Raw genomic sequence first — 25746 nt, forward strand, 5'->3', positions numbered from 1 at the left:
CTCAACAGTTAAAACAGTGCTTGGGGCATAGCAGGCATTCAACATACTTACTGGCTTAACAAAGAATTATCTCCCGCCTCCTGCTAACAACCCCTGTTAGTGCTTTGAGGCCACAGGTGTTCTTACTGTATATAAGACCAACACAGGAAACACCCTAGCACAACAACGATGAAGGATAGCTAACAAGACAGGCCCTGCACGATTCTAAGCACTTTTAGTGTGTGAACTCATGTCACCCTTACAACAACCTTGTGGGTTGGGATGCTCCATTTACAGACAAGGAAGATAAGGCACGGACAAGCTCCAGAACCTGCCCAGTGTCATGCAGCATGGATGCTGAATACTGTCCCTTTGGTCCTCCTTTCCCATCTTCTCTCCACCCCCAAATCCAGTAAGAGAAGGAGAGAGAAGAGTTTGGTAATCATTAGGTAGTTGAGGTGGTGGGAGAGGAAGAAGGGGCTAGAGGCAGAAGGCGGCATTGGTCAGACGGGAAACACTGACGAGAGGTGGGAAGAAAGGAAACTGTGGGTGTGCAGATACGTCCCATGGGCTGGGGCCAGAGCCCCGCAACAGAAATGGGGGCCTCCCCAGGTGGTCCAGAGAGCCTGATCATTTCTCTCTTCCTTCATTTACTTTCCAAACATTTATGAAAGGCCTGCTATGTGTGAGGCACAGTGTTCAGTGATAGGAGAATCTTGCCCAATTACAACAATAATCCACTCTTCCCTGTCCCCTGGGAGGTTCACTTGGATGTGCCACCTCCAAGTGACAGATAAAGCAAGCAAGCCAGTATTACTATTTGTACACAGACATTCTGACCCCAGAGCCTACTCTTTTGACACTTATGCTGACTTGGAAAGCAACAAATGACACAAGGGACTGAGGTTAAATGTGTTGCATAAGCAGGAAGAGGAAAGGGGAAACTGCTGACCTGCAGCAGTCAGGGAGGGCTTCCTGGAGGAGTACTTAGCATAAACTGTGAGCAGCCTAATAGGAGCAAAGTTCTGAAGAATCCACAAAGATTTGGATAGCCCGTGAAGAGGACGGTAGAAGACAGGCTGCTTCAGGCAGGAGAAACAGTTTGGGCAAAGAGCAAGCAGAGGAAACAGAGAGAGGACCCTGGAGGGGTGGGGAAGTGTGGTACCAAATCTCACAAACCCAGAAGCTGTCTAGACAGGGGATGACACACGCACATCTGTTAAACCTTACACTCCCCTGTGTCTCCCCTTCTTCCTGGCCCCAGGCTTTCTCCAGCCTTCTCCTCTTTGAGGCTGTCAAAGAAAGGACAGAAGCTCCTGTAACCTACGGACCACAGCTTCTCCCTGTCTCCCTACCTAGGTCCAGGCATCTGCTGGCTCTCCTTGCCTGTTCTTGGAATTCCAAATGGAGGCACAGAACCAAGCCGGCTTTCAAGAACAGGGCAGGGGACAATAGAAGAGTCATTCAGAGGCGGGACGGAAAGATCAGGTTTCAAGACAAAGGCTCAGGATCTGGAAAGGAAATTAGGGCATAAAGATTGTAGACCAAAACTGCAGGGCTTAGGAACCCAGTTACCTGCCTAACTATTGATGTAACAAGAAATGCCTGAAGGCTTGTGTATGCCAGGCACAATCCTTGGCACTGTGGATGAAGCAGTGAAAAGAGAATTCCCTGCCCTCCTGGAAATGATATTCTAAGTCAACACAAGAAAAGCTGGAGTTGAAAGACTCCAGCTACATGTGAGAATGATCAGAAAAGAGGACTGGAAATAATGGCAAACCACAGGCAAGCTGTGTGAACAGAGTGGCCGTGGATTAAAGTTAGAGCACAAAGGAAATTTAGAAACAATACGTTCAAGTCTTAGGAAGCTGAGCACCAAAATGTTTTTTGTATGTCAAGTGGGTAGATGTTTGACAGGCCATATAATTCACACCCTCAAATACCTGAGCATCTGCTACTTGCCTTATGCTATTTCATGATCCGTTAAAAAAAAAAAAAAAAAAAAGAACAGACAAAACTCTCGATTCTCACGGAGCTGACAGAGCGCACAGAGGCAAGAAAATAGCCTGATACTTACTTGGGGGAAAATGCAGCAGGGAACACGCTGAGTAGGAAGAGGGGTATGATCTAGAGCTAGCCTGCCTGGGTTTGGATCTTGGCTCCACCACTTAACTAGACATTGGGCAAGGGTCTGAACCTCTTGTGTTCTCAGTGACTTCATCTGGAAAGTGGGGACGCTTACAGCACTTGCCTACAGAGTGGATGGTTTAACATGCACGGAGCCTTGCAACAGATCTGTATGCAGCAAGTGCCCAATAAATGCTGGCTTATGTTCTCTGCTAGGTTTGGGCCACCCAGGATGATCTCATCTCCTTTCTATAACAGCTCCCAATTTTCTTGGGGATCTGAGGCTGGGTTGGTGGCTCACGCCTGTAATCCCAGCACTTTGGGAGGCCAAGGTGGGTGGATCACTTGAGATCCAGAGTTCGAGATCAGCTTAGCCAACATGGTGAAACCCCATCTCTACTAAAAATACAAAAATTAGGCCGGGCTCGGTGGCTCATGCCTGTAATCCCATCACTTTGGGAGGATGAGGCGGGTGGATCACAAGATCAGGAGTTTGAGACCATCCTGGCTAATGCGGTGAAACCCCATCTCTACTAAAAATACAAAATTAGCCGGGCATGGTGGCATATGCCTGTAGTCCTAGCTACACGGGAGGCTGAGGCAGGAGAACGGCGTGAACCTGGGAGGCAGAGCTTGCAGTGAGCCGAGACTGTGCTACTGCACTCCAGCCTGGGCAACAGAGTGAGACTCCATCTCAAAAAACAAAACAAAACAAAAAACCCAAAAATTAGCCAGGTGTGGTGACGTGTGCCTGTAATCTCAGTTACTCGGGAGACTGAGGTAGGAGAATTGAGCCAAGATCATGCCACTGCACTCCAGCCTGGGCAACAGAACAAGACTCCATCTCAAAAAATAAATAAATAAATAAATAAATAATCTTGGGGGATCCTTTTCTCCCCACCCTTGGTCCACAAAGTTCAAATTAGGCTCCAGTTCTGGAGCTACAAGGCTAGATCGTGGGATCCTAGACCTGGGCCAATCAGAGCCTCCCCACCCCCTGCCTCAGTGACGGGCCAGAGTAATCCGGGTGCTTTTGCCTGACTGGTCAAGAAGAGGCATCTAGCCTTTACAACTGGCTAACTCACTCCATGTGGTTCCAATGTGAGGACCAGGGAAGACAGCGACACCACCTTGTCTTAAGTGGGGTCGGGAATGAAGCCAACACACAGAACAGAGCAGTGCTCTGAAATGCAACATACTTGGGACTTAACAGCACTGGACACCTGGATCCAGCCAAGCCTGAAAGAGGAAGATTTGGGTTGGGTTCTTTGTTTCAGGCCCAATAAATTCCTCTTTAAGTAGTTTCTGTTTTCTTTGTAGGTCAGTTTCCCCATACTTTGACTCAGGATCAGGAGTGAAATTCCCTTTTTTCAGTTAGGTCAGTCCTAGTTGCTCTTTCTGTCACTTGCAACCAAATGAACCCAAATGGGGGAGCAGGCTGGAGGCAGACGGCTGACTCAAGTGGCTTCCTAGCCACCTTGTGCCTATGTGAATAGAGGCCTCAGGGCATGGCCTGCCAGCCCACGCTAGGCCTCCTCGGCCTGTGCCCAACTCTCCGCCTTATTGAAGGCCAACTCGCCCATCCTTCTTTGACAACGGATAACAGAAGGTGGTGTGGAAAAGCGGAAGGAACCTGGGTGTGGGAATCACAAATTCTGGACCTGACTCGGCCACCCTGGCTGTGACTTGGGCCCTCCCTGACCCTCCGTCCCTGAAGCAGGCCCTGCTCTGTCATTCTCACCCCGGTCGTCAGAGCACTTATCATAACTTATCATAACATATTTACTCTCTGGCCTGAGTTTTTTTTTTTTTTTTTTTGAGATGGAGTCTCGCTCTGACATCCAGGCTGGAGTACAGTGGCGCGACCCTGGCTCGCTGCAACCTCTACCTCCCAGGTTCAAGTGATTCTCCCACCTCAGCCTCCTGAGTAGGTGGGATTACAGGCACCCGCCACCACGCTTTTTTTTTTTTTTTTTGAGACAGAGTTTCACGCTGTCGCCCAGGCTGGAGTGCAGTAGTATGATCTCGACTCACTGCAACCTCCACCTCCTGGGTTCAAGTGATTCTCCTGCCTCAGCCTCCTGGGTAGCTAGAACTACAGGCAGGTGCCACCATGCCTGGCTAATTTTGCATTTTTAGTAGAGACGGGGTTTCACCATGTTAGCCAGAATGGTCTCGATCTCCTGACCTCGTGATCCGCCCGCCTTGGCCTCCCAAAGTGCTGGGATTACAGGCGTGAGCGCCCGGCCATGCCTGCCTAATTTTTGTATTTTTTTTTTTAGTAGAAATGGGGTTTCACCATGTTGGCCAGGCTGGTCTCGAACTCCTGACCTTAAGTGATCTGCCCACCTTGGCCTCCCAAAGTGCTGGGATTACAGGTGTGAGCCACTGCACCTGGCCTGAGTTTTACTTTCTAGAGGATCATCCCTCCACCAGAAGCTTGCATGGGCAGGGGCTGTCTGTTGGTTGTGCGACGCCATGGTCCCAGCTTCTGGCACAGCCAACGTGCTAATTCTTCCAGGTAGTCAACCGAGATTTCCTGAGCACCTACTATGCTCCCAGCCCTATTCTCAGTGCTGGGAATCAGGAGAAACAATTCTTCATGGATCAGACACCAAAATAAATTACACAGCGTATGAGGCAATGTGTACCAAGGAGATTAAGTCCTAAGGAGGGAGGCTGGAGTGCTAGGGGGTGAGGGGGTGTAACCTTAAATAGGGTGGGCAGCAAAGGCCTCTCTGAGAGATGACAATTGGGTGGATCCCTGCAGGAGGGGAAGGAACATGCCTTGTGGATATTTAGGGGAAGAGCATCCTAGGCACAGGGAACAGAAAGTGCAACTGTCCTGAAGTAGGAAGATGCCTGAGGGGGGACCGGAAAGGGGGCAAGCATGGCGGCACAGAGCTGAGTGAGGGGGGCTGGGGGCTCTAGCCTGTGGGTGATGTGATCTGGTATAGTTTTTCTTTTTTTTTTTGAGACAGAGTCCTGCTCTGTCGCCCAGGCTGGAGTGCAGTGGCACGAACATAGCTCACTGCAACCTCATTTCCCAGGCTCAGGCAATCCTTCCACCTCAGCCTCCCAAGCAGCTGGGACTGCAGGTGAGGGCAACCATGCCCGACTACTTTTTAAATTTTTGGTAGAGATGAGGGCTCACTATGTTGCCCACGCTGGTGTTGAACTCCTGGACTCAAACAATCCTCCCACCTCAGCCTCCCAAAGAGCTGGGATTACAAGTGTAAGCCAGGCCGGGCGCGGTGGCTCAAGCCTGTAATCCCAGCACTTTGGGAGGCCGAGACAGGCAGATCACGAGGTCAGGAGATCGAGACCATCCTGGCTAATACGGTGAAACCCTGTCTCTACTTAAAAATACAAAAAACGGCCGGGCGCGGTGGCTCAAGCCTGTAATCCCAGCACTTTGGGAGGCCGAGACGGGCGGATCACGAGGTCAGGAGATCAAGACCATCCTGGCTAACACGGTGAAACCCCGTCTCTACTAAAAAATACAAAAAACTAGCCGGGCGAGGTGGCGGGCGCCTGTAGTCCCAGCTACTCGGGAGGCTGAGGCAGGAGAATGGCGTGAACCCGGGAGGCGGAGCTTGCAGTGAGCTGAGATCTGGCCACTGCACTCCAGCCTAGGCGACAGAGCAAGACTCCGTCTCAAAAAAAAAAAAAAAAAAAAAAACTAGCCGGGCGACGAGGTGGGCGCCTGTAGTCCCAGCTACTCGGGAGGCTGAGGCAGGAGAATGGCATAAACCCGGGAGGTGGAGCTTGCAGTGAGCTGAGATCCGGCCACTGCACTCCAGCCTGGGTGGCAGAGCAAGACTCCGTCTCAAAAAAAAAATAATAATAATAATAAAAAAACAAAAAAAACAAGTGTAAGCCAATATGCCCAGCCCTGATGTAGGTCTTAACAGGATCCTTCTGACTATGTGAGGGGCACAAACTTCAGGGCATGAGGGCAGGTACAGGGAGCCACTGAGATGACCAGGTGGGAGCAGGTAAGGGGAGAGGTGGACAGTCTCTGGGTATTGTTCAGTGAATGAATGAATAACTGCATGGTGGGAACACTGGAATTGGCTGAATGCTCCAGTTACTAAAAATACTGTGTAACAATTTACTGCAAAACTTAGTGGTGAATTAAAATCCTGCTTTTATTCTCAGAGGCTCCTGATCAGGAACTTGTGCAGGACATGGCAGGAAGGGCTGGTCTCTGCTTTGTAACATCTGAGGCCACTGCTGAGAAGGCTCAGCAAGGCCTTGGCTTGTCTGGCAGTTGTTGCTGGCAGTCGGTTGGCTGCTTGGGAGGGGCTGTGGAGTGGGCACCTCCATGTGGCTTCAGTGTGGTTTGGGCTTCCTCACAGCATGGCAGCCTTGCAGTAGGTCTGATTTCTCACACAACAGTGAGGGTCCCAGTGATCTTCATCTTTTCTGCTGTCCCATGGTGTTCCTTCCACCAGGGCTACCCACATCTGGCCAGATTCAAGGGCAGGGGACACAGACCCACCTCTCAACAGAGGAGCATCAAGGTCCCACCATGGATGAGTCTGCAAGGTACCGTGTGGCCATCCTGGAAAACAGTCGGTCCTGCTGGGTCACAGAGGCTGGCCAGGCCTGGGGCCGCGTGGGCCTCCCCTGTAGTACATCCTCCCTCTTAGGAAGTGAAACCCGATCTGAGTCAGCCTCTGTCCATCCCTGCTGTCAAGGCTGGGCATTTGTGCTCACGCCCATTTCAAAGAATCCCTGAGCCTGGGCAAGTCCTGGGGTGACCTGAAGATTGCCCCAACCCCACTCTTCCTTCTCACATGACCCAAGGGGGTTAAAGCCACGATGTCGGGTCCAGGGGGTTCTGAGCAGGGCAGAAGGGTGAACTGAAGGGCTCGTACTGGGAGCTAGAGTCACAGCAACAACCTCTCCTCCTTACTCTAGAGAACACATCTGCTCAGTTCTATGTACTGGAAACACTTCTTCCCATTTTTTAACCACTCCCAGCTTATTTTTAAGTAGAAGGGAAGCCACCTAACAAACCCAGAAAACCCCACAGAAGAATAAGAGCTCATTTGGGGAAAAGGCCCCAACCTCCCCTAGCTCTTCCCTTTTGCAGAGGTGAGAAATTTTCCAACTCAGGCTCTGCCCCTGGGCCCTGTGCTCAAAGCTGCCGTCAACATGGAGGTTGCCCTGGAGTCCAGGAGGGAAGGCTGCTGGCCCTGGGAGCCCCTCTCATCAGGCAGGTATTGGCTTGTCAGTGGCACGATGGGGCGGGGGGGCGGGGGTGGAGCGGTGATGATGAGGTTCTGCAGGCTTCAAATGGGGGTGCTGGGCCAGGGCTCTGGGGCCAGGCTTGGAAGGATGCTAATCATGCCTGGCTGGGCAGGAGACCTGGAAACATCTCCCAACCTGCCAGAACTCTGCCTGGGATAACACAGCTTCTCCTGGGCCAGAATCAACTGCTGCTAGAGTTTTTTTTTTTACAGGCAGCTCCCACGAAGTTTCTGGCAAGATGGAGGATTCCAGGGCAGGGGCTCCCGATTTGAGGCAAACGGTACAGCCTGGTCTGCTCCGAAAGGGACGACAGGGCTGATCGTTACCCTCTGTGCTCCATCCCATAGGCCAGGGTCTCAGAACAAATAAATGAATTTTTAAAAGTCTGGTATAAGTAGAATATCCAAATCTGGGCCTAAATTCATTCATTCATGCATTCATTCATTCATTCATGCATTCCCTTTCTTATTTCAGTAAATTTATTTAGAAAGAAAAGTCTATCTTGGCAGAACCAGCACCCATTGCCATAAACCTGGGTCTCTCAAGCTTGGCACTATTGGCATGTGGGCGGGGTCATTAGTCAATGGGGGGACTGTGCTGTTCATCGCTGGGTGTTTAGCAGCCTTCCTGACCTCTGTCCATGAGATGCAAGTAGCACCTACCCCAGTTGTGACAATCAAAATTATCTCCAGACACTGCCAAATGTCCCCCTAGGGGCAACACTGCCCCTAGGTGAGAACCCCTGCCATATTTAGATGGCAACACTACAAGCAAAGGCAATGACATTGTGGTTACATTCCTGCTTGTCAAGGCCTCTGAGCTTCCCCTTACAGTGGGAGTAGGTCTCCTTGAAGACCATGAAGGAAGAGTTCATGCGATTCCCCGCTTGATGACCCAGAGGCTAGGAGGAGACCAGAAAAGGAAAAGGGAAAAAAGAAAAGTTGAAAGTTTTTACTTTGGAAATGGCATTTCCAATGTAGTCCAGGCCCCACCCCGTCTCTTATCCTAAATCTAGGCCACTTCACTCACTCAGGTCTCCTGCCAGACCCTCCTCCCGCCATGACCTGCTTATGATGAGATAAACACTATTTACGCCCTGCGTGTGGACTGCTAAGATGAAGACTACACCTCGATCCGGTCAATGGGACCTGGTTGGTGGAGGCCAGCGGTCTGGCACAAGACGTGGCATTGCAAGAAGTCTGGATGTTGTCTGGTGACCTTTGGAGAGAGACATGTCTACAGTGGCCTTTGTCTAAAGCAGGGACAAAAATGCAAATGCCTACAAGGGTCGGGCAGGAGACCTGAGTGAGTGAAGTGGCCTAGATTTACGATAAGAGATGGGGTGGAGCCTGGACTACATTGGAAATGCCATTTCCAAAGTAAAAACTTTTTATTTTAAACACTGAGTGGGCTCCATAAAGCCCTGCTGGAGCTTGGCCTGGGAGCTATGTGCAACTCTTCTAAGCTATCCAATCTTTCCTGAGCACCTACTACGTGCCACATGCTAAGAAACAGCAGTGGCCACAAGGCAGGCCAGGCCTCTGTCCTCACAGAGCTGTGACACCTTGGTGGAAGAGAACATGAATGAATGAAGACGAATTTCAGATTGTCTTAAGAGCTTTGGAGGAAGCTGTCAAGTGATAGGATGGACAGTAAATTGGGAAAGGCCTCTCTGGGATGAGGAGGTGGCATAAGAAGTGGCATCTGAGCTGAGAGCAGAGGCGGGCAAGAAGCCAGTTGTGGGCAAAATGCTTTCTACGCAACGGAGGAAGTAAGTGCAAAGGCTCTGGGGTGGGAATGTGCAGAATGAAACCAACATGGTACAGCTGAACACAGCAGTGTGGCCACAGGAGGCTGGACACCCCTTTGCCCCATCCCATGCCTTCTGGGTAGGCCACACCCGCTGTCCTTTCTGGCTGTTTAGAGGAAGTAGAGATCAGATACAGAAATTCCCACCTCTGTTCTTTGTTCCTTTGTCTCAGCTGTGGACAAAAGCTTCCCTGGCAGGGAGTTACAAAGTTATTTCTGCAAAAGGCCTTTGGCCAAAAGCAATAAAGTCGGACTTGAACAGAGTCATTATTCACGCCTAATTGTGGGCTGGTTCTCCGCGTAGACTGCCACAGTGAGGACTGACAATTCTACCTTTTTAACCCCCTCCCCCTTTTCAGCCCCACATTTTCTTAGCCTAGCCCTGCTTACCCCCACGAACATGTATTTGTTTCCAGAGATTGTCGTTTCCTTCGAGAAGAATATAAAAGGAATAAAAGGTATTTTGACGGCTCAGTATTAATAATCCAATTACTACTTTCCCTTTCACCCAATCCACAAGCGAGCGTGCCATCCTCAGCCAGCTTGCCCCTGCTATTAGCAGATGAGCTGCTCATTAGCTCACCTTGGAAACGGCCCGACGCTTACAATTATTTCAGAAGCCGGGAGAAGGAGTCAGAAGCAACTTTTACCAAATCACCCGCTACATTTGGAGATGCGAGTGGAGTGCCTTTGGAACGACAGGTCGGCTTCCCAACGTGGCGTGCTGTGCAATCTAATTAGCAGCCAGAAATAGACCGGCAAGTGGGAGGAAAGCCCGGGTCAGAGGCTCTGCGAGCTGGGATGAGTCTGGATCAGTTTTGCCGACTAGCAGCCTCCCCTGCCGGGGGGACCCACTGGGTGTCACCAGGTGTGGGGGTGGAAGGCAGTCTCACTGGTGAGGCGGGCTCTGGGAGGAGGGAGTGCAGGCCTGGAGCCCAGGTCCCTCATTACTGCGCATGCTCTCCTCTCAGGAGCCAGAAGCAAACTGCCCCCATCTTCTGGAGGGGGATATCGAGGCATGGCAGGGGTTCTAGGAGTTGACTTTGCCCCATAAAGTGGAGAACAGCTTCCAGACCCCCAGCAGCACCTGAGCTATGGGGCCCTGGAGCTGGAGAAGCTGCCACACAGATGTGGGTATTCCACTTATACCGGACTTTCAAAGTCCATTCATTCGTTTTGAAATGTTCATTGCTCTGCTGGGGTGAAGTCACCTATGCAGGGGCGGTGCAGATATTTCTAACTATTTTTGTCCATCTGGTCCCCTTCTTTTGACAGCACCCCAGCTTCCTTTTGAGGCCTACCTCCCCTCTGCCAAGATGCCCCCATCCTCTCTGCCAAGGGGTGATCATGTGACCAAGGTCAGTCAGTCAGACTTTCTCACCATGTCCCCACCTGTCAAATAAAGTGTCAAGGGCAGAAAGAAAAAGTAGGGGTGCATTTGTCGCATTGGAATGGAAACCCTCCTCTGGGCGGCTGCTAGTAACTCCTGTGCCAGGGTCCCCAGAATTTCCTTAGTTCCTGCCCTGTCCTTTCCTGAGCCCCTCAGTAAATCCTGTTCCAGCTTGAGGTAGTAAGTGCTGGGCTCTGCTACTTGCAGTCTGTGATGAATGGGTACTTTGGTGGACTCCAAAAAGTCACACTGCCTGGTATTCAAACCCTTGTGTGGGCCCCACCCCATGAAACCGGGCTGGCTTTGCGACCTGTTTTGACCAAGAGAAGGTGGCAGAAGTGATGCCATGTCAGTTTTGCGGATAAGCCTTAAGAGAGCCTCGCAGCTTTCATTTTTGCACTCTTAGAAGTCAGGCTACCCTGAGCCTGCCATACTGTAAGGAAGCCCAAGCAGCCACAGGGCAGAGCCCACATGGAGAATAACTGAGCTCCCATCTGGTGACCAGCAAGAGCTGCTAGCCATTTGAATGAGGTTGTTTTAGACCTGCCAGCTGATATCACAGCTGAAGAACCACCTGCTCAACCCACAGAATCGTCCAAAATAAAATGTTGCTACCTTAAGTCACTGAGTTTGAAGTGGTTTGTTACACAGCAGAAACACAACCCAAGAATCCTCAGTGACACTGATCAGAGACTATTCCCCCAACAGAAATGTCACAAATGACTATGAGGTTAAGACTTTCAACCTCCTGGGCCAATGAACATTTGGAGGAGAACATCATTCATTCATTCCTTTAATCATTCATTCAAGGGCCGGGCGCGGTGGCTCAAGCCTGTAATCCCAGCACTTTGGGAGGCCGAGACGAGCGGATCACGAGGTCAGGAGATCGAGACCATCCTGGCTAACAAGGTGAAACCCCGTCTCTACTAAAAAATACAAAAATCTAGCCGGGTGAGGTGGCGGGCGCCTGCAGTCCCAGCTACTCGGGAGGCTGAGGCAGGAGAATGGCGGGAACCCGGGAGGCGGAGCTTGCAGTGAGCTGAGATCCAGCCACTGCACTCCAGCCTGGGCGACAGAGAGAGACTCCGTCTCAAAAAAAAAAAAAAAAAAAAAAAAAAATCATTCATTCAAACAGCCAGTAAGCCTAGCACAAATGGTACAAAGATGAACAAGCTTCGAAACCTCCTGTTCTAGTGAGGGCATCACACACAGTGCCTCAGTTTCCTTACTTATAAAGTGAAGATGATATCAGGCCCTGCTTCAAAGGCTTGCTGTGATGAAATGCTGGGCAAAAGTAATCAGTAGATATTAGACATTATTACTACACACTTGCAATGCACAATGTTAGTGCTAGTGTCTAGGGACACTTAAAACAATGTCCCTGGAAGTGTAGCCATTTGGTACAAAGTATCACAATGGGAGACGAACCCAAATGCCTATGGTGCGCTGGGCAGGTAACGTAATCGGGTGAAGCGGACCCATAAGAAAACCGCACACCCCCCTTCCTCTTCAGCTCTCATCTGGCCACTTTTGGTAGAGATAGAACAGAGAAATATTGCTCCACAATGAGAAAAACAGAAGGGAAAGTGCCATGAAAAAAGTCAAATGAACTGGTTCACAATCTCAGGCTACAGGGAATGGTGGGGACCCAATCGCCCCACTTTTCAGAAGAAGCTGAAAATCTAGATTTTTAAAACGCGAAATCTCGTAGTTGTTAAAAATCTGACAACTTTCTAAAAGGTTCAAACAAAACGTTTCTGTGAGCTGAACAGAGCCCCTGGTTAGCTGGCCTGTGATATCCTATTCTACCAGCATGGCAGAGCAAGGAGAGACTTCGTGGTGTCTCTTTCCTCCTTTATAAAACGGGGCTGGAAGATCCCCGTGTCGCTGAGCAGTTACACATTCAAAGGATGGAGCACCTAAACCACCACTAGCCTGTAGGAAGTGCTCAGTAAATGTGAGCTTTCAGGAGGGTACGTTGGGGAGCGGGAGCGGAGGTTAAAGAGGCTGGTCTCCTGGGCTGTGACAGCTGTTCTTTCAGGAAGGGACAATTTAGGGAAGGGAGCTGTCTTTTCAAGGGCAAATGCAGAAATATTCAACTCAAGAGCCCTCATTACAATGTCACACCACTGACCTGGGAGACTAGCTTGGCCCAAGAGTCATCAGAAGTGGGGGGGGGTTCCACCAGCCCTTCTGCAAGGCTGTGAGGTCCCTGCTGTGGCATTAAGGGGACGATCCCTCCTCTGCAAGCAACGCTAGCACAAAACCCCAGCTCTGGCACCGGGGAGCAAGCGAGTGTGTGTGAAACCAGTCCTCCCAGCCACCCGCGTAGCTTTTTGCAAATGACGAACAGGTTTTGACATCCTTGCCCTGAGCAGTCACCTTCGAGTAAACACGCGAGCCAGATCTGCCTGTAGCTCTCCAAGCCTCTTTCTCTTCTTGCTTACTCCATTCAAAAAATATTTACTTAGTATCCAGATTGCCACCCTGGTTCTTAGTCCTGCAGATACAGTGATGAACAAGACAGACGATGTCCCTACAAGCATACAGCTTACTTTTTAGTGAGGCGAGAGAGGACAAAGGACAAATAAGCAAACCAGGCTAATTCCAGAGAGTGGTGTTATAAACATAAAACAGGTTGTCCTTCCAGCATTCTAGGGAGGTGACATTTGAGCTGAGATCCAAAGGATCGGAAGGAGCCAGGCCCTTTCACAGTGTTTGATTTAGAGGTAAGAGCAAAACCCAATCCCGGACCAATGAAACAGAAAGCAAAGTCTGCTAGGGTGGGAGTGTTCTGGCAAGGATTTTACTCTCTGATTAAAAGAGAGACAGCAAGGAGTCCTGCCCTACAGTCCCACTTTGAAGGGAGATGCGACGTCTGGAGCTGTGGCAGCAATATTGAGACTATGAGGCAACAAGGCCAAAGACATGATGAAGACAGAAGAACAGAGGCTTCAAAGATCCTGGGACCTTGGATGACACTGTTGTACTGAAAAACCAACCCCTGGACTCCCCTGCTTTGGACTTGGTGTTATGTGAGAATTAAATGTTTCTATTGCATAAGCCACTGTCAGTCAGAAATGTGATTCCTTACAACGAAACCATTTCAATTCACATTCAAATGATCAGGACTCTAAGCTACTAAGAATTATAGTAGGCTTTCCTGGTCTTTGAAATATCCAGAGAAGTGGACTGCAATCAGAAGTCTGTGGATAGTATCTGTCTCGAGGGCAGACCAGAAATGTGGCTTTCAGATGGTCTGATTTTCACCAGACAGGTACATCTCCAAGGCTTCTATGAGCTGACAGTATTTTCAATCTCTTTTCAAAGAGTTCCAGACCAGGCAGGGTGGCTCACGCCTGTAATCCCAGCACTTCTGGACAGTCGCTTGAGCCCAGGAGTTTGAAACCAGCTTGGGCAACATAGCAAGATCTCATCTCTACCAAAAAATAAAAAAACAAAAAAAATTAGCTGGGTGTGGTGGCCTGTGCCTGTAGTCCCGTCTACTTGGGAGGCTGAGGTGGGAGAATCACTTGAGCTTGGGAGGTTGAGGCTGCAGAGAACTGAGATTGTGCCACTGCACTCCAGCCTGGGTGATAGTGTAAGACCCTGTCTCAAAAACAAAAAAGCTCCTCTTCTCTGGCTACTGGGGCGGGTCAAGACACCCACTGGGGTCCTGACCATGAGCCAATAAGAAAAGCTATTGGCCACATTCTTCCCCTAACACATCTGGCTTCCACCTGGCCAAACACATCTTTGGTACTATTCCTGGTCCCTGGGGATTGCCCTGTCCACCAACTTACACACACAAGACATGGCCATAACAACTCTGAGTTTGGGATAGAATTCATCTAGGATTCAAGCTGGGCCCAGGTGTGCAGAGCAATGGGCCAGGTCTTTTATAAGATGATGCTCCACGGCAGAGGCCAGGGCCACTGGGCAATGTGTGCTTTGGAATCACATTAAGAGAACGTGGGGAATTCAAAATATTCTGGTTAGAGAATTCCACGAAGTCCTGGTCTGGGCTGGAGGAGAAGCTCTGAAGGCCTTGCCAACAGCTGTTCTACCCAGAAGGCATCGTGCTGCCTATGAGGTCCGAGATCCCACATGACCTTAAGCAATTTCCCAAGGGCATCTGTGGCAGAGCAATGAATATTTAGCTCTGTCTGTTAATCACTGAGAAACCAGGCAATAGAAAAGGGGAGGCTTAGCCCGAGCCTTCAGGAACTTCTTGGAAATGTCAGAGAGGTGAGCATGTGGGATGTGCTAAAAATATTCATCAAATAGATTCATGACAGGCACTAGGGAGAGGCTGGGGGGAGAAAACCACACTAGAAAACAAAACACATTCTCTCTGGATGATTGTGTCCACTCCCACAGCTTAAAATAACATCGATGTGCTGATAACTCCCAAACTTAGGTTACCAGCCCCGACCGGCTGCAGACATCCACATTCACCACCCACTGAGCTTTCAGACATCCAGGTGGGGTTCAACTCAAACCCAACATTTCCACGTCGGAATTCCAGACCACTCCTCCCCGCAAAACTTTCTCTCTATCTTCCCTATTTAGCAATCACTATGCACCAGGCTGCCTAGTCACCTTTGATTCCTTGGCAGGACACACCACCAATATTTGGGCTGAATCATTTTTCGTTGTGAGGCCATCCTGTAAGTTGCAAGTTTAGCAGCATCCCTGGCCTCTATCCTCTAGATGTCCCAGCTGGGACAACCTGTACGGTCTCCGGATAGTGCTAAATGTTTCCTGGGTGTCAAAATCACCCTCAGATGAGAATCAAAGCCTTTTCCCTCACTCTGTAATCCAATCCACTAGGAAGTCCTGTGGGCCCGACCTCCAAAATACATCTCCAATCCCCATTTCACTCCATCTCCATTGATATCACCATGGTCCAAGCCACTCTCGGACCCTCTCAGATGCCTAACAGTCCTGGTGACCCCACTTCCATCTGCATAGCATGCCTCTCACAGGAGCCAGCTGGATCTTTTCGAAACACAGATCATTCTCTGACTTAAAACCCTCCAATGATTCTCCATTTTATTTTTTATTTCTTTTTGAGAGGGAGTCTTGCTCTGTCGCTCAGGCTAGAGTGCAATGGCGTAATCTCAGCTCACTGCAACCTCCACCTCCTGGGTTCAAACGATTCTCCTGCTGCAGCCTCCCGAGTAACTGGGATTACAGGTACGTGCCACCATGCCTGGCTAATTTTTGTATTTTTAGTCGAGATGGGGTTTCACCATGTTGGCCAGGCTAGTCTTGACCTCCCAAAGTGTTAGGATTACAGGTGTGAGCCACCACATCCAGACAGTTATCCATTTTATTTAAAATGAAGTCGAAAATTTCTTAGCAAGGCCTGTATTTCTCATCTCCGATGTGCCCTCCCCCACTTACTCCTGACCCTCTACCCCACTTGACTATTTTTTTTTTTTCCTTTTTGAGACAGAGTCTCACTCTGTTGCCCAGGCTGGAGTGCAGAAGTATGATCCTGGCTCACTGCAACCTCTGCCTCCCGGGTTCAAGTGATTCTCATGTCTCAGCCTCCCAAATAGCTGAGACCACAGGCACATGCCACCACGCCTAGCTAATTTTTGTATTTTTAGCCAAGATGCAGTTTCACCATGTTGGTCAGGCTGGTCTTGAACTCCTGACCTCCAGTGATCCATCCGCCTCGGTCTCCCAAAGTGCTGAGATTACAGGTGTGAGCCACCGCGCCTGAACTACCCCACTTGACTATTTGCGTTCGGAGCAGGTGTCTGGGACAGGCCTCTCCCATTGCCTGTGGGCCTCTGCACTGGCTGTTCCTTCTACCCGGCATGTCCTTCCCCCAGATCTTTCCAAGGTGGACTCCTTCCTAAAATCTAGGTCACAGCTCAAAAGGTCACATCCTCACAGAGGCCTCCCCTGATAGCCTGCCTAGAGTTGCCTCCCACCCCATCACATCATGCAGTCATCTTTCTTTTTTTTTTTTGAGACGGAGTCTCGCTCTGTCGCCCAGGCTGGAGTGCAGTGGCCGGATCTCAGCTCACTGCAAGCTCCGCCTCCCGGGTTTACGCCATTCTCCTGCCTCAGCCTCCCAAGTAGCTGGGACTACAGGCACCCGCCACCTCACCCGGCTAGTTTTTTGTATTTTTTAGTAGAGACGGGGTTTCACTGTGTTAGCCAAGATGGTCTCGATCTGCTGACCTCGTGATCCGCCCGTCTCGGCCTCCCAAAGTGCTGGGATTACAGGCTTGAGCCACTGCGCCCGGCCGTCATCTTTCTTTAAAATTTTTTGAGACTGAGTCTCACTGTGTTGCCCAGGCTGGAGTTCAGTAGTGCAATCTCAGCTCACTGCAACCTCCTGGGTTAAAGTGATTCTGGTGCCTTAGCCTCTTGTGTAGCTGGAATTACAGGCGTAGAGACAGGATTTTGCCATGTTGGCCAGGCTGGTCTCAAACTCCTGACCTCAAGGGATCCTCCCATTTCGGCCTCTCAAAGTGCTGGGATTATAGGCATGAGCCACCATGCCAGGACTAGAGCATTTTCCCTGCCTTCTGACAGCCCCTGCGTTAGACAGGAAGACAGAGGCCCACGCTCCAGAGCCCTCTTCCCCAAAACCTCCTGCCGGTATAGAATATATACGTGACACACTGGTCATGCCCCCCAGCATCCAGGACCCTCCGTGGAAGTTTGATTCAACAGGGTCTGGTCTTTGCCTTTTCAAACAAATACTGCCAGATGATTCTCATGGTGGGAGGTTGGAAAAACACTGCCCCTGGCCCCCAGAAAGCACAGGATCAAGGCCAGGCCCTATCCTTCAGATAGTAAGGCAGAGAAGTCAGGCTTTGATGTCTGCTGGCCCTGGTGGAGGGAGAGGCACTGTCCAGGCAGCGTATCTCCCTGGTCTTCACCATGGCCAAAATGGAGATGGGTCCATCTGGCCAGCATTGCTCACATGAGTGGCCCACCATCGTAGGCACTGGCCATTTGCCTCTCCAGCAACCAGGCTTCCCTTTCACTGGGGACTCCCCCTGCTGTTTCCTTCCAGGGTTTGGGGTCTCAGCAATCAGCATCTATCCAGCTCCAGGGAGAGGCCTGTGAGCCTGGCCTAAGCCGATTGTTGGCAACTCATTTCCTCAGCCAGTGACTGGTTTGGACAAAAAACAGTCCAATCAGAGGGAACCACCGGGCCCGGGTGCGCATTGCCAGATCAGAGGCTTGTTATTTCCTTTTGGGCTTAAACTAGAGGGGATGAGACCCCTCTGCTCCCTGACATTTGTCCTGACACCTAAGTTACGATAACAGTCAGTGCTTACTGAAGGCTCACCTGGGTCAGATGCCCTGCTAAGCACTTGACATTGATCATCTCATTTCACGCTTACCACAAGCAGGAGACAGGTGCTATGATCATCATCATTTGTTGGATGAGAACATCAAGGCACAGAAAGGTTAAGTAGCACGCCCCAGATCCCACTGCTGGGCAGGGAGCCAGGCAGTCTGGCTCTCCTTGCCATGGTGCCCACAGCTGCCAGGGACTACCCGCCCCAGAGCTGGAGAGAGACACCAGCCCCATGGAAGGCAGAGGAGCGGTGGAGAGGAATGGATTCTCATGACAAAACCTGAGCTGCAGGTCCAGCTGTGTCTGAAGCTAGAGTTAGTCACCTTAGGACTTTTGGTTATGAAAACCAGTAAGTCCCCTTCTTTTCTCCTTAATCTGGCTTGAGGTTTTTTCTTCTCTTTTTCTGTTGCTTGCAAGGGAAAGAAATCTGATTACTTTACAGTCCTTCTAGGCAAGTACCCCTAACTGATCTTCCATTTACAACTTGCACACAGCAGCTGCTCAGTAAACGCAGATGGACTGCTCTCCCTTCCGGTCCATTCACCGCTGGCTCTGTACCCTGACACCCAACTGTGGCCAGCCCAGCGCCTCTTCCCCTTTAGGCTCCAAGTGAGGCCTCGTTCCCTAGCAACCACCCCAATTAGGCAACCATGCCATTTATTGGGATGCCAATTAATTATAATGATCTTAATGCTCTCCCAATTAGACAGCGCCTTCAATCCGGCTGGGCCAGGGGTGTCTGTAGAATCTCCACCAAGTCCCGTTCCAAGGGGGCCCAGAGAAAGCAGGTCTCAGGGAGGGCCCCCCTTATCTGCAGGTCAGCATTGAGATGCCCCCATTTTCCACATCCACCCAGGCCTGACACAGAGCACCCTGGCACCACCCCCAGGGCCAGGCCAGCGAGACTCCATCACCAACCACAGGAAGGTCTCACCTCGAGGAGAGCTTTCGCCCTCTGGCCCCTGTGCTCTGAGTGGGCTGAAATCTTCACCTCGGTTCCCCTGGCTTTTCCATCAGCTGCATTTGATGTTCCCTTTGCATTCTGACTGGGGGAGGGGAGAGCGTGTCTGCTCACAAGCAGAAGAAAAAGCACCAGGCAGGCACATGTTTTCCTTGGGGCAAAAAACCCCAAATACAAACCCGGGACTCTCTGTGTGAACAGTGGGGATTTATGGAAAGTTGAAGGGCTTCAGCTTTGCAAAGTTTGACTGTCTGAAGGTGTTTTCTTCCCCTGCTTATGTGTTTCTTCTACATCTGGGACAAAGGCCAAGGTCATGGAGGAGAGCCCAGTGGTTCCAAGTGGACTCTGGAGCTTGAGGGCCTTTTGAATCCCAGCTCTACCTGTGACCAGCTGTAGGCAAGTCACAATCACCTCTGTGCCTCCGTTTCCTCATCTTTAATATGGTAACAATTGCAGTACTTACCTCATAGGGTGGATTTAATGAGTGAGATATCAGGGCTTAGATCAATGCCTCAGATCAGGCCCATACCAAACTACTTAAGTGTTATCAATTATCTTAAGTCTGGACTAAACCTCTTAACTACAAGCTGGTCAGAAATGCTGATATTTTTCTCTAGGACAAGGATTCTGGACTCCTTCTGCAGGACTGAAGTCTTAAGATCAGATAATGGCCAAAGCTTGACAGAGTTGGGTGATATTCTGCCTAGTTAACCCAGCTGCCCTCTTGAGGCAGGTCCAAGCAGATAAACTAACCAGTGCCAGAAAAAGCGAGAAGGAAATGTTATGTCCCAAATCAGGTGTGAAACTGCGTATCAACTGGGTTCTCTGGACAGCAGCTGAACTTGAGGACACGCGCATGCACGCATGCACGCACACACACTGCTATGCTGTCCTCCTCCAAGACCAGACTTTTACAATCAACTCATCATTCTACTCTCGTTTCAAATTTTAACATGTTATTAGGGTTTCACAAAAAGCCATAAATTCAAATAAAAAAACCCAAGAAGTACACACAAAGCTCAAACCCCAAACCCACACTGACTCTCGGCTGTAGCAGTGATGCCAACATCACGGCTTTTATGTACATAAACTTGGCCAGGGAAGGAAGAGGCCTTCATGTACAAAGGTCCAAGATGCCATCTGCCAAGCCCACCACCTTCACCTTTCAAGCTGCTTATTAGAACGCTAAATTACACACCTGACAGGCTGTCTGGATGAGTTTTCTCTTCTCTATGATGTGGGACAGGCGAAGCTGGGAGAACATCTCTTATAGGGAAGGGGCCTTCATTCTGTCCTCCCCACCCCCTTCCTATACTTAACGATTGGCTCTAATTTAATTAGAACCCTCTGGTGGTTCTGTAATGGGAGGCGGAGGCTCAGTCAAGAAATCCCCTTCACTATTCACTAAAAGCTGAAATCCGGAGAGCGCGCAGATCCGGGGTGTCCTCCAGAGAAAGCCCTTCTCACCTGCTCCCTGTCTCCCCCGAGAACCTGCTCCAACGCAGCCTCCCCGTCTCTGCACCAAAAGTGGGGGTGGACCCTGTGGGAAACAGGCAGGGGACAGATGGAGGAGCGAGAGGGCGGGAGTCCCAACATGCACAGATGAGCAAATACCCAGATTGAAACGTAAGCTGAATGTAATTACTTGGTTAATTAAATATTGACTTTTAACTCAAAAAGTGATTAAAACAAGCTGCAGGAAGACTGTCCAGAAAGGGGGGCAGGGAATGAATCAAAGCTTTCAAGAAGGGGGAGGAGGAGGAGGGGGTCGCCACAGGCAGGTCTGGCTAGCTCTTCCTACTGTTTGCTGGGCCTACAGCATGCAGGTGGGGAGCTGCGGACCGAGGCCAGTGTGCAAACTAGGATTGCAGGCTTCCCCTTCCATCTTCCACCCCAAGACGGCATCTCTCTACCCTGCTGCCCTCCAAGTGAACCGGCAGCTTCTGGCGCGCAGGAGCCAGATCCTGTTCAGCCGCGTTTCCCTGGAACAGAACGCGGTGCCTGGCACGAGGGGGTGCTCCAGAAATGCTTGTAGAACGAATGAACGAACTACTATAAGGAATGTTTGTTTGGAAAAGTGCACTCCTAGAATTCACCGCTAGACTTCTGAAACCCCGAGGAGTCGAAGAGGGGAGCATCTCTCCGCCAGGCGATGGAAACTGGTTCTGCCCTGGCCTGGGAGGAAGTCTGCCTTTTCGATCCTGCTTGTCCTTTCGATGTCTGCGAGTTTCCAATCACTCTGAAGATCCGGCCCACTGCTTCCCCGAGTCCTGCCCGGACAAGCCCCACGTGGGCTGGCTTCTAGCCGGTCCCTTGGGTCTAAACCCCAAGGGTCAACAAGGCCATGCCCCTGCGGATGGTGGGCCCAGGCGCGCTTCCCCCGGGGCCGCCTGGGCTCAGTGTGGCGCGTCCGCGGGTCAGGGGCGCGGCGGGAAGTCCTCGCCCGCCCAGCCAGCCAGCGGGGTCAAACAGGTCATCCCCCTGCGGCCGGCCGGCGCCGGAGCCTCCCTCCTGCCTGCAGGGTTCCACCTCCGCAAGCAGCACTGGGGCCGGAGCCGGGCGGTCGGGACCGGCCCCGGCTCACCTGGGCGGCGCTCGCGGCCGGGCTCACCCCGGGAAAGGCTCCGGCCGCCGGGAGCCCCCGCCCGAGCCCTGCGTCCCCTAGCCACCCACCTGCCCCCCACGCCCCACTCACCAGCGCGCACGGTCCCGGCGGCCTCACCAGGCGCGGGGCGCCACCGCCTCTGCCGCAGCCCGGCCGGGCCGCGGGGCGCAGGGGACTCCGCGCCGCCGCCGCCGCTGCTGCTGCCGCTCCCGCCGCCGCCGCCGCCGCCGCTGCATCCCCCGGCGAGCGAGGCTGCTGCTCCTCCTCCTGCCTCCTCCCCGCCCCCCAGCGCCGCCGCCGCCGCTGCCGCGGCCGCCCCCGGCCCCCGCCCCGCGCGCCGCCCAAGCCAAAGTCCGGCTCCGCGCCCCGCCCGGACCGCTCTTAAATCGCCCCAGCCCGGCCGGCCGCGCTGCCCCAGCCAGCCCCTTGGCACGGCGCTGCCGCCCCCTGCCCGCCGGCCTCCGCGCAGAGGAGGCGGCGCGCTTCGGGGCGGGGAGCGTCGGGCTGGGAGCCGCGGACGGCCGGGGCCCGGGGCGCGGGGGGCCCAGCCGCGGTGCCCTCCTCGAGCCCTCCGCGCGCGAGCGCTTTTACCTCCGGCTCGGGGGACGCGCGGCCGGCGACCCGGCTCTGCCTGTCCCCGGCGCACGGCCCCGAAGTCCAGCTCCGGACGGGGCAGTGGACGCAGAGCTGGGGTCCCGGCGGCTCTCGGCCTCCAGATGCCTCCGGACCCGGCTGGCCGCGCTCCCGGCGCCGAGCGCGCACCCTCGCCGGGAAACACAGACGCACACTCACCCGACACACTCTCGCTCCCGCTTGCCCTCGGCGGAGAGTTGAAACAGATGTGGGATTCGCCCAGGAGCTGGAAGCGAGGGAGGGAAGCGAGCCAGAGCCGTGTGTGCGTAACACACAAACCAGGGGGCATCGCTAATAAATCAAATATCGTGATAAATTCAGGAGGGCCATCGATCAGGTCCACTTGGCTGGAAACGACGTGAATCTGCCTCTCTTACTGCTTTCTTCTCCTCTCTCGGAGCTGGAGGGAGCCAAGTGTTTCGAGGGGCGTGCGACAGCCCCGGCCGGGCGCTCCCCTCGTAATGACACGTTAATAAATGTTTTCTTTTATCTGCTTTCACAGAACTCGCCCCGGTCTGCAAACACTCGACTGCCTTTGCTGAAAGCCTCGCGCTCGCTTCCAACCACACACATTTGCCATTGGAGAGGCCGGCGCCGGCCGCGACCCCGCAGCTCAATCGCAGGGCAAACCGAGCTGCCCGTGCGCGCCCCAGAGCTCCCCGAGAAACTAACTTGGGCTCAAGTGAAAATAGCAGCTGTTGCCCAGAAATGGCCCGGGAGTAGCAAAGAAAAGAGAAACCGGCTTCTTCCGAAAGGGGAGGAATTCGACTCAAGGGGGTGCTGTCTACCGCGGTTTCCGCTGTCCCTCGCGCCACAGAAGAGGCTGGAGGGGGACCGGCCTGACGCGGGTGGGCAAAGAGCGAGCAGAGAACCCACCAGCAGCTGCAGAAAACACAGCCGAGTTGCTTGCTAAGGGGAAACAGACGCCGCTGTAGGAAAGCACTTGTAAGCAGCAGTAACTTATTAAACCTTGTGAGAATCTCACACAGTAAGTTACTATGCCCGTTTTACCATGGAAACCAAGAGAGGTTTAGTAACTGTCCGAAGATCGCACAATTATAAGTGGTGGATCCTGTGAAGTCAAGAAGCCTTAGCTCCAGGCTCATGCTCTTAAATCCTAGGATGTTTTTACTTTTCAACCTAGCATCTCCTTTCTCTGGTGTGATCCTCCATGCTAGACTTGTCAGACTTAACAAATAAATACAGACCTCCATGGGGAGGAACTTAGTACTAAAAAATTATTCATTTTTAAATCTGAAATTCAAATCGGATCCCCTGACTGGGTTTGGGGCTCTAGGCTCCTCCCCATAACATCTGTTAGCCACCCCAATCAAGTTAGAGCCTAAATAAATCAGAAAAACCTTGAACTTGCTTTTCCAAATCAGGTGCTGGCCCTACCATTGGCATCACTGATAAGGCTGATCAGCTCCCACCTTCTTTGCCTTGGGACGGAATGTCAGGCTTCACCATCATAGACCAAAAAATAATGGAGACCCCTCTCCCTCTGCCTCATCTCTGTAGAAGGACATATATATCATTTAGAATTTTCTAGTAGTGCATTACAAAGTAAAAAGAAACAGGTGAGGGCAGGGCACAGTGGCGCACGCCTGTAATCCCAGTATTTTGGAAGGCCAAGGTGGGCAGATCATTTGAGCTCAGGAGTTCGAGACCAGCATGGGCAACATGGTGAAACCCCATCTTTACAAGAAATACAGAAATTAAGCTGGGCATATTGGCATGTGCCTGTGGTCCCAGCTACTCGGGAGGCTCAGGTGGGAGGATCACTTTGAGCCTGGGAGGTCAAGGCTGCAGTGAGCCATGATTGTTCCACTGTGCTCCAACCTAGGTGACAGAGTGAGACCCTGTCTGAGAAAAGCAGGTAAAATTAATTTTAATGTTAATAATATAGTTAACCTAGTATATCCAAAATCGATCTCTTCATGTAATCAATATAAAATTATTAATGAGATTTTTACATTATTTTTTCTTACTAAGTTTTGTAAGCCGGTGTACATTCTAACCTTAACAGCGCATCTCAGTTGGGACCAGCCACGTGTGTCTCAGGGTTTCCATGCTGGACAGTGCAACTCCGGCAGGTTCTGCAGTCAATGGCTGTTTCCACCAGGTCGTCTCATGTAATCCTCCTGACAATCTTTTCAAGAAACCTGATGCTCAGAGAGATAAAGGGTCTTGCCTATAGTCAAAAACTTGGCCAGTGGGATTTCAACCCATTTGCTGTCCCTGGTTTTGGGACGTGTAGCCCACTACAGAAGCAGTTTTCTTACTGGGTCCTCAGAGCCCCTTGGGGGTGCGTCTGGGGCCTGGGGTGGAGGAGAGAGGCCCAGGAATGGGATCTGCCTTCCTCCTACTTTTTATGTTGGGTTTTGGAGAATATTTCAGGGGTGGGGAAATTTCCACAGCAAAAAAAAGTTTAAAAAATACCCACTGCATTACCATACTATGCCCTTTGGGTCTCGAGTTCCTGAACGTGGCTCTCTCATACCCATATGGATCTTGCCCACAATGTTTCACTCTATCCTTCTCTGCTCATCAGGCAACCCCAGTCAGAGAGGGGAAGCTTACAATCCCTTCTGGGGCCGTGGGCCTGGTGGACATGTGGCATTTGCTTATCTTTTTGGATATGTTGTTTCCATTGTTGCTGGACATTACCAAACATGGTAATGTCTATGTTGGCCCCTTATCCTTCCTTAAGTAGATGGGGACAGATCTTGCGTGTGCATGCATGTGTACCTGTGTGTCCGAGCATGTGTGTGTGTGTGTTCATTGTAGGCAGGTGCTATGGGTCACGTGTTTTAGTCTGGACTTAACTTACTGGCTCAGACACCCATGAGGTCAGAGGGTCTGCATAGCTCCTCTGGCCATGTTTCTTCCTCCATAATTCCCAGCAAACTCCCTTGTCCTCTGGGTTCAAGGCCTTAGCCTGTTTTCGAGGTCCTTCCAGGCAGGTGGGGACTAGAGGCCCGTTCCGGAGCTCGGAGCTGGGTGTCTGGGATACGTGAGGGGCCCTGAGGGCTCACATGTCCCCCAGCCTGGCAGCCGGGTCTGGGTGGGGCTCAGCAGAATCCTGGGCACCCCCACGGCCTCCTGATACTCCAGCCCCTGCCACCTCTACCCACACCAAGACAGTCTTTCTCCTCCCATGTCCTTCATCCCCCATGACATCTCTTGGTATGATCCTGACCATCCTAGCTGGACGATCAAGCTTTTCAGGCTCCTCATGCCGCCCCATTCTCCCCAGCATTGTTGATTTAACCTCAGGGGGACCTTTCTCTTGATGCCTCCATGCCTCGTTTCTTCCCTCTGCAGATTCCTTGGCAGCCCTTTTGTGCAGAACGCCCGTCTGGTTCTATCTCCCTTGCAAGGCCGGAGTTGCTGTTTTATTCCCTTGACTCATATGTAACAATTAAAAAAAAAAATCATTCTTGCTATGTGTTTCTTTATTTCCATCAAGAGGTTGAAACTCAATCTGATTGTCTGAGCACTTTTGGCTGGATTTGGGTTGGAGTCGATGGGATTTTATGAGGGTTGTAAAAGTCAAGCTTTTAACATGTCTCAAGCAAATTGGCGTGTACAGGAGAAACGTTAGAAGAAGGAACATGGCTGCAGACAGGAGGCTTGGGAATGCG

At 51.6% G+C, this 25746-nt stretch overlaps 2 protein-coding genes across 9 annotated transcripts in view; one reads left to right on the plus strand and one right to left on the minus strand.

Moving 5' to 3' along the window:
- The window catches only part of SULF2 (sulfatase 2), a 137143-nt gene extending 114248 nt beyond the window's left edge, over window positions 1-22895 (minus strand). For 3 of the 8 annotated variants that reach the window (XR_004431268.1, XM_033186673.1, XM_033186669.1), the window contains exon 1: window positions 21557-21723. The gene's annotated coding sequence lies outside the window, so the exon portion shown is untranslated. Of the gene's footprint in view, window positions 1-21556; window positions 21725-22057 lie in introns of those variants that run through there. The other 5 variants (XM_033186671.1, XM_033186668.1, XM_033186670.1 and 2 more) reach the window with 5 other exon arrangements.
- On the plus strand, window positions 20923-25536 carry LOC117068319 (collagen alpha-1(I) chain-like). Its single transcript, XM_033185382.1, has 4 exons — window positions 20923-21586; window positions 21862-22361; window positions 22602-23044; window positions 25427-25536. The coding sequence occupies exons 1-3, from the start codon at window positions 20923-20925 to the stop codon at window positions 23010-23012; spliced, it is 1575 nt and encodes a 524-aa protein (XP_033041273.1). The 3' UTR covers window positions 23013-23044; window positions 25427-25536.
- The last annotated feature ends 210 nt before the right edge of the window (window positions 25537-25746 follow it).

This window comes from Trachypithecus francoisi, unplaced genomic scaffold, assembly GCF_009764315.1.
Source record: "Trachypithecus francoisi isolate TF-2019V2 unplaced genomic scaffold, Tfra_2.0 Lachesis_group21, whole genome shotgun sequence".
Lineage (NCBI taxonomy): Eukaryota > Metazoa > Chordata > Mammalia > Primates > Cercopithecidae > Trachypithecus > Trachypithecus francoisi.